The 16,400-nt window shown below is 36.1% G+C and overlaps 2 protein-coding genes across 4 annotated transcripts in view; one reads left to right on the top strand and one right to left on the bottom strand.

The window, feature by feature from the left end:
* The window catches only part of LOC102698802 (uridine-cytidine kinase-like 1), a 45,294-nt gene extending 44,405 nt beyond the window's left edge, over positions 1 to 889 (bottom strand). The window contains exon 1 of one of the 2 annotated variants that reach the window (XM_015345357.2): positions 531 to 889. In XM_015345357.2, the coding sequence (XP_015200843.1) occupies positions 531 to 694 (164 nt within the window). In that variant the 5' untranslated portion in view covers positions 695 to 889. The remainder of the gene's footprint in view (positions 1 to 530) is intronic. The other variant, XM_015345364.2, reaches the window with a different exon arrangement.
* Positions 890 to 2,438: 1,549 nt separating this feature from the next.
* slc30a2 (solute carrier family 30 member 2) overlaps positions 2,439 to 16,400 on the top strand; it is a 30,875-nt gene continuing 16,913 nt past the window's right edge. For both annotated transcript variants that reach the window (XM_006625675.3, XM_015343928.2), the window contains exon 1: positions 2,439 to 2,865. In XM_006625675.3, the coding sequence (XP_006625738.2) occupies positions 2,786 to 2,865 (80 nt within the window). In that variant the 5' untranslated portion in view covers positions 2,439 to 2,785. The remainder of the gene's footprint in view (positions 2,866 to 16,400) is intronic.

Here is a 16,400-nt window from a genome sequence, read left to right as displayed (position 1 = left end):
AACTGAGCAACAATACAAAGAGAATATGGATATTCAATGAACTGGAGGTTTTCCATCATAGAGCCACGTGTCTTAAAATAGCGTGACATTTCCTAATCATGCGTATCACGAAAACAATAAGTGATGTACAGAAGTTGAACAAAGAACATTATTAACAGGAAACTTTAATAAACCGCCTTAATCTCGCGTTTATAATAATTACAGTTCCCGTGCTCTGTACAATACCTCGTTTATCTGAGGTCCGCAAAAGACAAAATATCGCGTCATTTCTTTGCTGTGAGCTTTAAAGTATTTATTAATCCATGAATTCGAGTACACTATCCACTGACACACGATTAGCTCTGTTTAATCAAAGCTCTTTACTGTTTTAAACAGAATGGCTAAACTACAGTATACGACTCAAATACTGTAGTACCGTGATACTGTGACAGCGGTGAAAAAGATCCCAGGAATGACCGGATTCTTTTTATTATTATTGCTGTCGCTACGCTACATCTTCAACGCTTCAGCGTTATTGAAATCCTCTGTACCTGTCTGCCCTAAAGATGGATCGGTCTTCATCTCCTTGGCTTTGATGCTGCGTCTGTAACTCCCCTTGGTCCGTATTCACAGCCATGTTTTCACCACACGCTCCACGTAAGGTCCTACTGAAAAGGCACGATGTGCGCATGCATCGTCTGTAACACAGGTACATGACGGGATTGTAGTTTCTGAAAGACAGCTTTTATGGGTTATACGAAGTGAAACTGGTTCACAAAAACTACATTTTCCAAGAGTAAGAAATCTCGAGTGTTCTGTTCCCTGAAAGCACAAGGCAAAATTATCTTTGCGCCGGAAGAATAGCTTTTTGTCCTGCCCATTCAGAAACATAAACAGTGTTTTAGAAAAACTGTCGCCTTAAACTTTAGTTATTTTGAACATCTTTCTTATATGCAGAAAAAAGACTTAATCAGACATTTAATGGAATAATTTCCAATTATAAAATAAGCACACATTCACTACACACTACTCAACATAATTCACGCATCTATTCACAGTTACGTCAATGGTCAACAGCAAATCAGTCAGCAGGCTACGTGATGCGTAGCACAACTCTAGAACAAATGAGATCACAGCTGCCACATTTTGCAATCCAATGTTGTTATTCAAGTCTGCAGGAATTAAAAAAAAAATCTTTGTTGCATTAAATTTGAAAGCCTTATCTTGGAAGCCACACACTCATAGCCACCTGCCAAAATGCAAAAAAAAATAAAATAAACGCAAATTTCAGTATAGAAATGTAAATGCCAGCATGAAACACGACCTAGTTTTCCCGTACTCTCTCATTTGCAATTAACAGTAAGATGTAAATACGTAATATGATTCTAATGTCAGTAGATATAAGTCACTGAACAGCTTTGTGTACTGTGCACTGTAAGAAACTCAGCTAGGAGCTACAAACACCTTCAGGCTTCCAAGCATTATTGTGAGTTTTAAGTGACGTGCATCAATTATTGTAACATACAGGTGTGAAATATTGATTGGTTGACAATTCCAAAATGTTTGTTAAATACAATATTGCTGTCAAACAACCAATCAGCTTCCTTCGTTCTCTTGGGGAAAATACAGTATTTGTATTAATTTGTCTTAGGCTTCAACTGCTCTGTGCAGCCTATAGTAGTTAATTCTACAAAATATACAATATATACAAATTTACCGTATGTTAAATTTGATTGACGGCCAAACTATGTGACCCAGTAACAGCATTACAATTTCAAGCAACATTTTTTGGAAGGCGGTGTAAATTGGTGCTTGAACATTTGAACACTTAATACGATTGAATGTTTTTGAGTTTTAGAAACTATTTAATTTCAACTCAATCGGCCTAGCGTTTGTAGAGCTGTTGCAAAAAAAAAAGGCAAAAATTGTCAATTGAACTCGCACAAGGCTCATGCGATTTGTAAGTATTCCAATGAGCTGCATTTGTCATTTTTTAGCAATTCTCTATTGGAAACTTAAACACAGTTGAACTGTTTTTTTTTGTAATATCTTCTCATGTTAATTTAAAAAAAAATGAATGAACAAACTAATAACTTTAAATCCTGCACTTTCCACTTTCTCCAACTGACCTAAAAGACTAATACATTTTAGAATAATCCCACGTTATTAAGCTGCTAAAACTTTAAATGCACCACAAAAATTATACGAAATAAAACTATGAAGCGAATACAGTTAACCTAAATCTGCATTTCATATCATGTTCATACAGCTAGTCCGAATTTGTGAGCTGCACTCTGCTTGGTTTGGTTTCAGAATTAAACACAGAAGACACGCCCTTTCGTAAGTGAAGGGGGAGGAAATAGATTCGGCCACTCCCAAATTATTTAGAAAATTACTGCGGACAGTTGTGTATAAAGGCACCATAGCACATTGACCTTAACATGGACAGGTGTTTCTGTTGTTACAGTATGTCGGCGCATACCTCAACGCATTGAATTGTTGCACCTTTAAGCGTACTGTACTTCAATACAGTACTCCCTAATTCTAAACAGTCATAGAGCCTATTGGACTGGATCCAAAGTTAATCAGTTACCGAAAGAACAGCACAGAGCAAGCTGAGCAACTGAGCCACGTTTCATTTGATCTGGTTGTGAGACGCAGTGTAACCTGGATTGCAATTGTTCATTGGGATGGCTTTGACAACAGTTTGTAGTCTGATTTAAAATAACTTCCTTTGTATTCTTTCATTGGAAACTCTTGATCATACAGTATCCTACTTATATTTTTTCAAAGGTAGCTTACTACAATGGATACCGCTGTGGGTTCTGAAAAGTCTCATCTCATCAATGAGAAGAATACTAAAATGTATACGCTGAAACTAAAAAGGTATTTTTCTTCATTTATTTAATCTTTCCAATCATCCTTCAATAATGATATTCTAAGCTTTCATATGTTGTCAGTGTTAGCAATAATCTTTATAACTTTTTCTATTCTAAAACTGCCAGCAATTGACTTGCGAACTGATTAATATTGTTTGCTGCATTATTGAGCCTTGCTCTTACGTTTATGCCTGTCGATACCACATGAAGCCCGCATGCAGATATTGATATGTTAGCAGTTGGCTATAAACTAATTAGAATTTTGAGCAACACATTAAAGTTAAACCTCCACTGATAAAAACGCACCAGTTGTCTTTACTACATGGCGATTTATACGGTGTTTTTCTATTGTGAGTTCTAAAAAATGCTTTCATTGATAAAAGTCGTCTTCCACTTGCAAAGAAACCTAATACCTAAATTAAAATGAGAAAATAATCATATAGATTTAATTGTGCGAGTTTTTCTGAGCATTTCTAATGACATCATTTAGTTCATTTTTGGCGAAGGACAAAAGTCTAGGCTACAGCGTAATTAAAATCCACTTGGAAGGCAGATACTGTACCAAATAAACTCTTAATGGGGAGAAAAAAAGAGATAAAAGGTAAAGATACCGTGTTTAGTCACGCAGGATTTAAATGAGAAAGAGCTGCCAGGTTAGTACGAATGTTATCTTGTTATAATCAAGACGTCCTATTAATATACTCATTAATAAATAGATTATTAATCTACAGTTTAAATAGATCCCCTCCCCCCTCCGAAAAACTATAGTGGTAGCACGTTTTTCAACGTAGAATTAGATTAAAATATACTGCATTTTACCAGATTACAAAAGCAATAAAAACCGAGTCCTAGTTATTTTATATATAATGGTGAACAGTTTTAACGAAATAACGTCTCAAAACGTTATTAAAGAATTTCTTAGAGAATTGGCTGTTATTTTATTTCAGATATCAACGATTTTCTATAAAAGTAGGTAATTATAATACTGCTGCTGGCTGATGCTGTTATTTCTAAAGATATGCACATGATAACTATTATTTCCATAGCCATGTTTATCGCTTTTATTAGGAAAAAAAAACATAACTGACTCTCTCATCTAAATCCCCCCTTTCCTCTGTATGGTAGAGTATCGTATTCTGGCTGTGTTCCCATTAGACAGTGTGTAAAATGTTTTATGTGAATGAACAAATTCATTTCCATGCCTCAGTTCCTTCAGGACTGTGTGTGATGAATGGCCTCAGGGAGATTCGTCGAACGCTAATGTGTTGAAATAAACCCATAATCTCTTATTACAGAGATCTGATTATGGAAAAGGATCCTTAATCAATTTCCCTTTTGTTCTTTTGATACATAATTTACTGACTACAATACTGAAAAACCTGAATTGATCGGTTAAAGGTCCCTAACTCGTACAATTTTGAAATCGATTCTGAAATCGATGACTTTATAATTTCACACTTCTATGGTAAACGGTGGGAGTGTATGTTAGAGTATAGCGTTTAAATAAATCTGACCCTTTTCTGTTTTAAATGACTGACAGCCTGCTGAGGAATTAAAGCCGCAATCATTGACCGTCAACGCATTTCCAATTTCCAATCAAATCAAGCGGTCTTATGATCTCAATAAACAAACTCTTTTCTTAATACTGTACATGAGAGAATGAATAAATATTCATAAATGTTTTTAAAAAATTACAATTTTCATTTGCATCACCATAAGTAAAGAAATAATAGGATACAGTATTTGATCTACGTTCAGAAGTTAATGGACATTGTAACTACCTGATCAATCGCTAACAATTCCATCTTAAAAGAGAAGAGACTCAACAAGTACCTTGGTCTTCCCCTCCATCGTATGTCACAAATATATACAGGACGCCCAAATGACATATAGTAAACTCTGAGTTACAACGTATCAAACATTGTTCTCAGTTCCTTTTTTGTTTTGGTGCAAAAATCAGTTGATAGTCATTAATACATGTATTTCGTGAAAAACCCTTCATTTGGTTTAGAAAGGCTTATTATGTTAGTATTTTATGGGGTTATGAAAAGGTATTTTTTGCGCCGAAATGTTCCCTCACATTAAACGTGCAAATTATACAAGAGCTAGCAAACGTGCAACATAACAGTATAGCCGAGGCTATACGTACTTTGTAAATAAAAAGGGAGCTTTGAATGATTTCTCAAAGCGAAAGAGGAAATAATTCAAACAAATCGGGGACATTTTTACGGTCAGTGCAAACACATTTTTACCAGTTATAGAAATATCCCATTAGTAGCTCCCACGGAAAATGAGATGTATCCCGTAAAAAACACCCCAAAAAATTAGACCTTCAATGGCATGAGAAGTTCGTATTTTTAATGCACACAGAGTTTATCTACAAAAATGTGCATTGTAATCTTAGTGTCATTTGTTGGCGGCTAATATACAGTATAGGGGCATGAAGTACTGTAAATAGACACAAAGGCATAAATTCTTGCGCTATTAAGGCTACTTGAAGTTATTCTACAATGTTCATTAATATAGACAGACGTTTGTGGTATGCTCTACTCAGCTGTTGTAGAATATTGGGATCACAATATGAAGTGGCAGAGTGGCATTCAAAATTTTTGTTCTTTTAGAATGGAACTGTATCATAACCAAGCCATTGTATGTTTGCTGCAGGGCTGTCACATACAATTCTGTAAAGTAATCGCTAACGCAGACAGACGTTGCATGATTCAGAATACATTTCGGCTCTTCATTCTGATATCGCGGTGACAGTAAGGCATGCTAAGATATCACTGACACATTTTTTGTTTTATTTTGCCTTTTTAGATAAAATTACTATTTTTACCAAGTTTCCCTATTATAATGCAGACTATATAACCGTATTTGTACAATTCTGATTTGGAAAATAGGAATGTACCTAATTTATTAAAGCTGAGATTGCACTAGACTTCTAGTTTCACGCATTCTTACTAGAATACACATACAGAAGAGAAAAACAAGGTGATCTGTGTACCAACATGGGTAATGATTTTTATTTTGTTAAAATATACTGTATATGGATGAATAATTTCATATTTAAACACTAAAGTTTTACAACATAGACTTGTGATATGAAATTAATCTTTAGTTTTTTTAATCTCCGTTTGTTTGAAGAAAACCGCATTTAATGTTAGAAAAGTTTTATTTCTTCCTTCATCATCATTTGGATTATTAATTTTTTACTTGTATTGTTATTAATGAATTAAGATTATGTGTTTAAATGGTCATATTATTATATTATCATCTGCACTTTAAATTCTCCATTCCACAGGATGTAAAGTGAAATAAATAGACATTAATATAATATATTTGAGCTATCCGTTAAAGTTAAAGAAAGGCCTGTGCAAGTCAATTGGTTTCAGAGAAATTTAATTTCAGCACTTGGACAGCGGCACAGCTGTAATGCGGATGAATGTACTGTTCCTGGCGTGAAACAGGTGATTCTGCGTGTGAAGTCGGACGAACTAAATGTTATCAATGTCCTGATAACGAACGCCGTACGAGATTAATTTAAAAAAATGTACAGTACTTTGCATAATACTTCACGAACATATACTGTAAGCGGTGAGCGTTCTGGCGCGTTATGGCTGCCGTCACATCATCCAGGTGGCTGCTGCACATTGGTGGTGGTGAAGGGGAGTCCCCGTTACCTGTAAAGCGCTTAGATTGGAGTGTTCAGAAAAGCGCTATATAAGTGTAAGCAATTGTTAATTATTATTATTATAACATGTAATGCGATTCTCTGGAATGGTGTTTTAGTTGCATGCTGCAAAGTACAAGAACTGCGGTAGCTACTGATTGTGCATCTTTTACCCATTTTATGAACATGTATAATCTAACGTGTACATTAAATTTCGTGTACAGGTACATAAAATTTCACTGCATGTGCTGTTTTCACATGTAAGGCAGATCATTACCACTAGCTTAAAAATAAAATACTGTGTATATTTAATTTAAAAGTTAATTTATATTTTTATCTTAAAATATGTTTATGTAGCATTTCAGACATACCCTGTTACATTAAGGTGAGATGTAGATGTTTAAGGTATTAGCTTACCCTTCAATTACATAACAGGTTAAAGACGGCTACCACACCGAAGTACAGCCTTACTCTGCAAATCCAGCCAACAGTTCAATTACCTACTATTCATACAGTAATATATCTCATCACTTAAAGAAGTTTTCACATAAAATGGCCTATTTTACATATAAGATATTATCCTTGATAAAAATGCAAATTTCACTTTCAGCTCATTTAATATTCAAATAATTAAAATTTAAATATTTACACAAATATTGTGTCCTTAGTATTTCCTTGTTCATTTCACTACCTCAAACCCATACAATGCAAGGGCATTAGAACCATTTAATGTTACATTAGTGTTTGGGTAGAACTCATTTATTGTTTGTGACAGCCTCTACTCAATTAGGCACAGAATTGAGTAGAGCTTGGCTGTCACTAGAGAGAAGAAATTATGGCAGACCTTCTTGATTTAGGCGTTTTTTGTTTGTTTCATAGAATCGTTTTATTACAGGCTTTTTTGAGATTATAGTTGACTCTAACCTATGATAGGTTCTTGAACTGCACTGTACATTCTGATTCATGTTATGTCATTGTTTCGATCAAGAATCTAACTGATGAGGGCATTTTGTTAGAAGTTATCACTTCTGTCTTGTTTCTAAAACCCATCCATAGACCAGAGACCATTCTGTTGACTGGTGCTAAAGATGTACTGCAATATATAGTTTCAGCCATAGCACTCGGATATTAATTCAGTTTCAGTGGCCTCTTTACCGTTGGAGTGCTGCAGTAAGCTGAAGTCTAATATGGCAGGAACAGGGTGCAGGATACGACTACACACCAGATGGAACACCAGTCTATCACAGGACACACATACATTGGGGGGAGGAATTTAGAGATGGCATTTAACTTGCATATCTTTGGATTGTGATAGGGTACCCGAGGTATCCCACAAACGGGGTGAGAACATGCAAACTCCACACAGACAGCCAGACATCAACCTGGAATTACCTTCAATACTATCATACCACCTATATTCAGACATGACATCTTTATTTTAGTATGCAAAGTAACAAGTAATAGGTTTATTCCATGCTGAAAAAAAGAAGCCTTCTTCAGGTGTGAAGAGACAAGGCAGTAGGCAAAGGTAATGTAGCGGGAGAACAAAGGCTGGGAGGGAGGAGGAGTGTGAGCAGGAGTGTGAGGCGGGAGCAGGGGACAGAAAGAGAGGCCAATCAAGAGGTGTGAAGTCAGAATAGGTGTAGAGAGGTGTGAAATGAAACTTCCAATGAATGGAGAAAATTTAAAAGAAGAGTAGTCTGTCGTTAAGAGAAGGGGGAATGTGTGATCGTAGCTGCAGGATAAGTTTGGTTTCGGTAGTCTTTCTGATGTATGAGTTCAGAAAACCGTCTTTGAGAACACAGATTGAGAGATTAGAGTGGTCGTGGCCGTCAGAGGTAAAATGAGAAACAATGGGCTTGGAGAGATCTTTAATCTTCACGGCCCTGACATGTTCTCTGAAGCAGTCTCCGAGTCTCCTTCCTGTTTCTCCAACGTAGATGGCTGGGCTTTATTTTAGTATATTAGCTACTTTAAAGATATTGCTGAAAAAATGCAATTATCTCATAAAATATTTACATTTGTCTGCACTCATATCAAATTCCAGAACATTTTAATTGAGTTCAAGAGAGTAGAATATTTAATTTTTTAATTGTTTGTTTTTAAAACGTCATCACTGCTTTATAATAAATACAAAAAAAAAATAATGTCACAATAATTAACATATTGTGAGACAGAAATGTGGAACAGAGGTTAAAGATACAGAAAATGTTCTAGATTGATGTAGTAACATTGTCTTATCTCACTATATTTTCTATGGATACTTTTGCATTCGGTCATCTAAACTCTTTAAAGGCATGTTCATAGAAAATAGTGTCAGAGAAAATCCTAATAAAATTGCAGGGAATTTATTCGTAGTAATGTTCATTATGCTGTGCCCTTACTAATAATGTCTTTTTTGAAACTGTAACTTAACTGCACTAATGATACTGGTTGCTCACATTAGGCTTAATTGACAAAGATATATTATTAAAAATGCACACATAATTTGGTTAATTCAAATATTTATTAGGAAATCTGTCTGGGAAAAAGACTTTAATTAGGAGAAGGAGAAAAAGATCTGGCTACTATAATTTATTATAAGTGCGTTGTAATTTGTGAGACAACTGGAAATGAGTTCCACTGAAAGTGATAGGCCCAAATTGGACCATAGTCGTTTTAGCCTTTAGAGTGAACAGGCATTTACAGGTGCTTGATGGTGCTTTATAATTTGTACTGAGGTTGCAGTTTTTTTGTAAATACAACTTATAAACAGCAGCATTTCCCTGTGCTAATCTTTTCAACATGTTCTTCCCATGGTTAATGAAAAACTAATGAACAAATTAAGGAGTAATACTAATTCCAAATTGTTCATTCCCACTGAGACCATTTAATTATCTGTGCATTGGACATGGAAACTGGACAAGCTAGCAGTCTGTCCCAGTGCCTGCACTTTTGTATCTACTGGAGCAATTTTATTGAGTGAGAATAGATACAGTAATGTTACAAAGACTTTGGAGATTTCTTTCTCCTCATCGAGGCCTGTGAGAAACCAATCCAAAGGGCAAATGGAATTTAAATTAAAGCAAGACATTCCTAAGCCTTACAAGACACTAGCAAGACCCCTTTACAAGATTAGTAAGACAATTCAGAATGTTGTGCTTAGTTTTGGTCATTATAAAGCTAAAAATTTAGAAAGAACTCAAAGAATGATTCCTGGTATCAGGGGATTGCCATACAAGGACATTTTAAAGGAGTTAAAGCTCTTCAGTCTGGAACAGAGGAAATTGAGAGGAACGGTCTTCCCAGCTAGGTGGCAATGGGCCAAACTCTAAGGTTCTTTTAAGAAGGGGCTAGACAAAATATTTGTCTACCATTGGTCTATCAAACAAGCAAGATGGAACAATGACCTCCTCTCTTTAGCAACCTTTTTATGCATTGTCTTATACGATATCCATCCATCCATTTTCTAACTGCTTTATCCAATACAGGGTCATAGGGGGTCGGGTCCTATCCCAGCAAGTAATGGATACAAGGCAGAATACACCCTGGACAGGACCCCAGACCATCACAGGGCAGACACAGACACAGACACAAACACACACACACACCAGGTCCAGTTTTCCCAGAAGACAGATAACCTATCAGTAGGTCTTAGGACTGTGAGAGGAAACCAGAGCACCTGGTGAAACCCTCATAAACACAGGGAGAACATACAAACTTCACGCATGTAGCACCCAAGGAATTGAACCCAGGGCTGCTGTGCTGCAAGATAGTGATGCAAGCAATGCTGACCAATGCATCATCATGCGGCCTCTTATACAACATACAAAAGTAAAATATTTATGTAGGAAAATTCAATTGCTCTTACTTTCAGGGTCTGCCATATTTTATTGTAATGGGTGAATAATTCCAAATAGTTGTAATAACTGGCACCCAAAGAGACAAGTAGGACTAAAGGTAAACTTTGATTTTTGTTAAAAGCAATTTCTCCTTTTCACTATTTTATTTGTTTTTTTTTAATGATAACATATTAAGAAAACTTACTTAGAAAGTGATTTTTTGAGAAAATGTTCTTCTGTGCTTATAGAAAAATTTAATTAGAAAACGTGGATGTTCAAAAACTAAAGTAATAAGAACTTTACAATGTCAGAAATAAGAACTTTACAAAAGTCATTTGTTTGTATTTAGTTCCAGGTACAACCAACAATAAGGTCATGATATACTTTTCCCCATAGTCTCTAAATCTTTTTAGGGGTGGTTCAGCTACTCCCACCTGTAATAGCATAAACAATAGTGGGGTGGTAGTGGGTGCCCTTTTACACAGTAACATACTAAATGCAGCAAAGACGGCTTGAGAATGCATATGCTTTGCAGTGTGCCCACAGATAATGGTTATGCACAGTAACTAGAACACATTTAATTTGTACACAATAACAGGAAGTTTCATGTGCCCATTTTCCCTAATCATTTCTTAAATGTGGCAAACATTCTCACCTAGGCAATGCACCACACCTGCTCCTGTGTCTGCAACATGACATGGAATTTGTACATCTCCATGAACTGGCAATAAATTACAGTCAGAGTCCTGATGTTTGCAAGATTAAATCTAATCGCACTGTGCAGACGTGTGGGAAATGGGCAGGGCTTGGATTTCACCAGGTCTTAGAAAAAATAATATAACTGCTCTTCTACAAAAAAAATAGGGATTTGGGGATTTTAGAAAATTTTGGAATGTACAGAACTGATGGGACTAGACAGGGTTCTATTAAACCTACAAAAGTGAGACTTGATAAATATATTTTAGCATAAATGTTTAGAATGCTCAAAATGAACAAGTAATGTTGTTTAGTTAAAAATAATGTATTATTCACTCATAGAAAGATAATAGCTATGGTTTAAGACTCCTGTAAATTGAACAGATTTAGAAAATACCAGTGTTACATATACTAATAATCACACTCTTTTTTGTAACTAGCTGAAAAACAACAAAGTGCATCTCTCTTCCTGCAACCCTACCTACCATGTCAGGTATGAGGAGAACAGTGGTGTAGCAGTTAACACTGCTACCACACAGCTCTTTGATCCTGGTTTGTTTTCAGACTGTTGTCTTCTTTGTGGAGTTTGCATGTTCTCCCTGCGTCTAGCTGGGCTTTTGCCAGTCTTGAACTGGTTTCTACAAATTATACATAAGTACCCTAACATCCCATCCATGGTGCAGTCCCACCTTATTCCCAGTATTTCTGGGATAGGCTCCGGGTTATCATGACTCATACCAGTAATTAAAGATGATTGATTCTAGTTCTGTCACTTTCAATCAATGTGTGAGGCAATTGCAGTTTAGAATTCAACCAGTTTTAAAAGCTGAAAGGTAATAAAATCCAAAGAAAGAACCTCTTGTCATAGGCCATACCAATAATTTAGTAGTACATGCACTCATGGAATTAATACTGAAATATACCATAACTAGCTTTACTAAAAGGTTAGGATTTATAAGTGTGGTTATGTGGTTATGACATGTATAAAGAATTAACTTGAAAAATGAACAGGCCTACTTATTAAACTCTTTTTGACATGTTATTCTGCTGTTGAGATAGTTCTTGTTCAAATACCACCGTTAAGATGACCAAATCATTTATTTCAATATCTAATTCTAATCAATATGTGTTTTTTGGAATGTGTACTAATGTGACATTAAACATGTTAGTTTTCAGACTGGTATAGGTGATGTTTTCCAAAAATTAGCTTAGGGAATTTTCAGCATGTTGAGAGATCTGCATTCTTTTGGTATAGGAATTACATTATAAAACTTTCCCACAAAATATCAGACCTCATTTCAATGTACTGTAAATGTGTTGACTGTAAATTTCTTGCCATGCATTAGTCTTAATAAATCTCTTAGAAAGGGCAAGAGGCCTCACAGATAATTCAAGTGCAGTTTCCTTAAGGCAGCTGTATAACATGCATTTCAATAATTAACAAAATGCAAAATCCGCAATCATATAGTTAAATTACAACACCATCTCAACAAACTTAAATTAAACCACTTTGTTTAGACACCATGATCGTTAGCAATGGGGCCAGCTCAGTGATCCAATGGAGAAAAATGGAGCACATGCACACCTTGGAGAATTAATTCAATGGTTGTAAATTAGAAAAATATAAATATAGTGTGTGGTTGACACAGAAAATCAAAAGGGAGATTTTCTAGTTAGAAAAATGCAGCTGAGCTTGAAATTGTATCTGTCAATCTTTTGTTGAAAAATCTCCTTTATTAAGTGACTCCATGATGTAAATTGACCTCTGACACCATAGTGTCCCCTAAATGAAGGCCAATAGACAATTTCCAGCTTATAGAGACAATATAAGCATGATATAATATTGCCATCCCTTGATAGTTTAAGCACTGAATGCTTTCCATTCATACTTTTATAGGAAGTCAAAGGGGCAACTGCACAGACTGCAGGTGGTTCTGCCTTTAATGAGGTCCCAGTGCTTCTCCGAAGATAGGCCCCCCTATTTTTGAAGGTCTTGTACTGTGGGCACTAGACTTAGTCTTGTATAATGAGCACAGTTTAGTTTTCCTCCCAGATTCCAGCTCTAATAAACAAGTACTTAAAAGGATGTAAACGTTTCTGAAAGTATATAGTGTTCTAGAATTCTAACAGTTTTTGTGTACGTATTTTTGACCGAAATACGAAATCTCTATATTTGTAGGTAGTGCTTTCACACTGGCTTTTGTGAATACCCATTACTATACTTGGTATAGGGCTCATGAGAGCCTCTGACATATAAAACTTAATATGCTACAGATTTTAATATGCTACAGTTTCCTTGTTATAGTTTTCTAGTACTTTTCTATGAGGTGGTGCAGTGGTCAGCCCTGGGTTCAATTCCTGAGGTGGAGTTTGTTTTCCTTGTGTTCATGTGGTTTTCCTCTAGGTACTCTGGTTTCCTCCAACAGTCCAAAAACATACTGGTAGGTTAATTGGCTCCTGGTAAAATTGACCCTGGTGTGAGTGTGTACACGTCTGTATTTGTGTCTGTGTGTGTCCCCTGATGGACTTGCGTCCTGTCCAGGGTCTACTCCATCTTGTACCTGTTGCTTGATAGACTACAGCTTCTTTGCGAACTTGAATTGGATGAAGTGGTTAGAAAATGAATGGATGTTTTCTGGTTATTGTGGACTATGATAAATGGAAAGAGACAGTAAATCACTAACTGCTGTACTTTGCAAAACATTATGTTTCAAGAATATGAAACATTCAGCTTTTTACATCAACAAAATTTATTGCTGTTTATTTAAATACAACATTTTTGTACAGTACATCGATATCTCAAATCCCTTCCAAAGGGTAACTCGTAAATTAAATGAATCACCAATTTAGCAACAGTTAACAAGAAGATAAGGAACAAAATACTGTAACACTAAAATTCAGCCAATTTTGCTCAAAATCTCCAAGAATTATGTTAAATACATACAGTAGTTCAAGAAAATATCATACCCAATTTATTCTTACTTTAAATAACATTTAAGCTATAAACTGGAATGATGCATAAATTATATAACGTTGATTTAGTTGAATTAAGAAACCTTTAATACCTTTGCATCTTTAACTGGTATTTACTGTTTATGATTCACAGTAGACTTCATCATCAGAGGCATGAAGGTTTGGGGCACACAGAAATAAGCAGGATTAATAAGTTATTAAGCCCAAATCATTTTCCTATACAAGCTTTCATTAGAAATTTTGTAGGAATAAGTGCTAATTCACAGGTGGCAGGCTTCCACTGCTGTATCAGCCTATCCATATACGTCTGAGGAGTCAGCAAAATGTATCCCATAAAGCAAACTATATTACGAGGACTCACTCAACAACAGACCATTGCAAGTGCATTAACACATTTATCAGATGTGAAATTTGATAGTTACTGGAAATTAAATGGATTCTGTTAATAACTCTGACATTAAAATGTCAGTAAAAGGTAGTGGCAAAATATTGCAGTGCCATTTTTGAACCATGTTTGTGGGTTTTCACCCTTCTGCCTTCTGCCTTCTGATTCTGTGGACTTAACTGTGAGCTTCAGGGTGAAAGCTGCTGAGTTAGGTCTTCCTTGACAGCAATTAGAATTATCCACAATGGCAAGGGTCAGTGCTTAGGAAGATTACCAGCTACTGGAAACTGCAATGATAAAGTGCTGTTGAAATTAAGTATTTTGCAGGGTAGCAAACCGTAATGGCTATCTGTCTTACAACAGCCATTCTTTAAAAGGTCTGCCACAGTAATGAGGAAAAGTAGGCTTTATCTATTAAGTTGGCATCAAAATCCTAAACATTTTGCTTCTTTCCTTCAGCATTGTCTCTGTGAGGATGTACAGTATACATAATTTCTTGTTTCATCATTTGATTCCCATTTTAAAATTATACCATTAAGTTCTGGAAGGCTTCTTTGAGCTTTAGTGGTGGTATAGTGGTTAGCTATGCTACCTTGCTACACTGGGGCCTGGGTTCAATTCCTGGGGTTTATATGAAATTCTTGTTTCCCCTGTGTTTGCATGAGTTTCCTCTTGATCTGGTTTCCTCCCACAGTCCCACAGTGGTAGGTTAATTTGCTTCTGGGAAATTTGGCCCTAATGTGAGTGTGTATGAATGCATCCCGTTCAGAGTGTATCCCGGCATGTGCCTGTTGCTTGCCAGCATGGGCACTGGATTCCATATACTGTAACTCTGAATTGAATTTGCACATATGACTTTTAATGTCCAAAATACATATCAATTGTAATTCCTCCAATAACAAACTTTTAAAGATAAAGTATTTGGCAATTTTAAGTTCCATTAACCCATTTGTAAATGGGTCAATTCCATTTGTCTAATTGCAGGCGTCTGCAAATGTGATCCTGAAAGCAGCAGTTATCTTTCTTTTTTGTTCTGGTTGAGCTCCTAAGGATATCATTATTAGTCCAATTAGTGCACATTATCATGCTTTGTACCTGTCTCCTCAATAACATGGACCAGCTGTAGATACTTGTCTTTGTAGAGTTCATCACGTTGGCCTTTTTTACCTTTGGATTTGCAGTCATCACATCTCAAAGGACCATACCTAAGATGAACCATGGTCTTTGTTCTTGTTTGAGGAATATAAAAGTCCAAAAAGCAGATGGGGTCACATCTTGAGTATGACACGCTTGACTGGAAAGCCCCACATGCTGCAGTCAAGCTTAATTGAGCATGTCCTGAAACCTTTAGGCTAACATCCCTCCTGCTGATTTACAATCACTGTCTGAAATGTGCTGTGGCCAGAAAAGCCAATTACACATACAAACATTTGCTCTCATTCTTACAGAAGCAGTTCTCAACCAACAATATGTTAATACAAGCAATATGTCCCTGTCCTAAATAAACACAATAACAAATTCACGTCAAGAGTACAGCGTTACCCATTTCCAGCCTCTTTAGTGCTGAAACATTATACAAGACTGGGCTTTGCCAGTACAAAATTTGTGACCTCTAAATTAAAAAGAGAATGTGGCTAGAAGTTGTGTGGTGGACCAGTAAGTGGCACTTTTCATTCTGGACTAGAATTGCCAAGAGAAATGCACCAGTGTAGTGACGGGGGAACTGTGCTGTAGGAGGCCATCCTTTGAATGAGACAGTAAGCTGAGCTCTACACTGTTTGGTCATCAAAGATCTTATAACAGGCAGCAAAGTATCCCAGTGGTTAGCATTGCTGTTTCCCAAAGCAAGAGTGTATGGTTCAATTCCTGGGGTGCTATCTGCATAGAGTTTGTATGAGTCCCCATTTTCACAGGGGTTTCTTTCAGGTGCTCTATTTTCCTCCCACAGTACAAAAACATACTGGTAGCTTAATTGGCTTCTGGGTAAAGTACTTTGA

The sequence above is a fragment of the Lepisosteus oculatus genome, chromosome 2 (genome assembly GCF_040954835.1).
Source record: "Lepisosteus oculatus isolate fLepOcu1 chromosome 2, fLepOcu1.hap2, whole genome shotgun sequence".
Classification (NCBI taxonomy): domain Eukaryota; kingdom Metazoa; phylum Chordata; class Actinopteri; order Semionotiformes; family Lepisosteidae; genus Lepisosteus; species Lepisosteus oculatus.
This window is presented reverse-complemented; position numbering and strand designations above follow the sequence as displayed.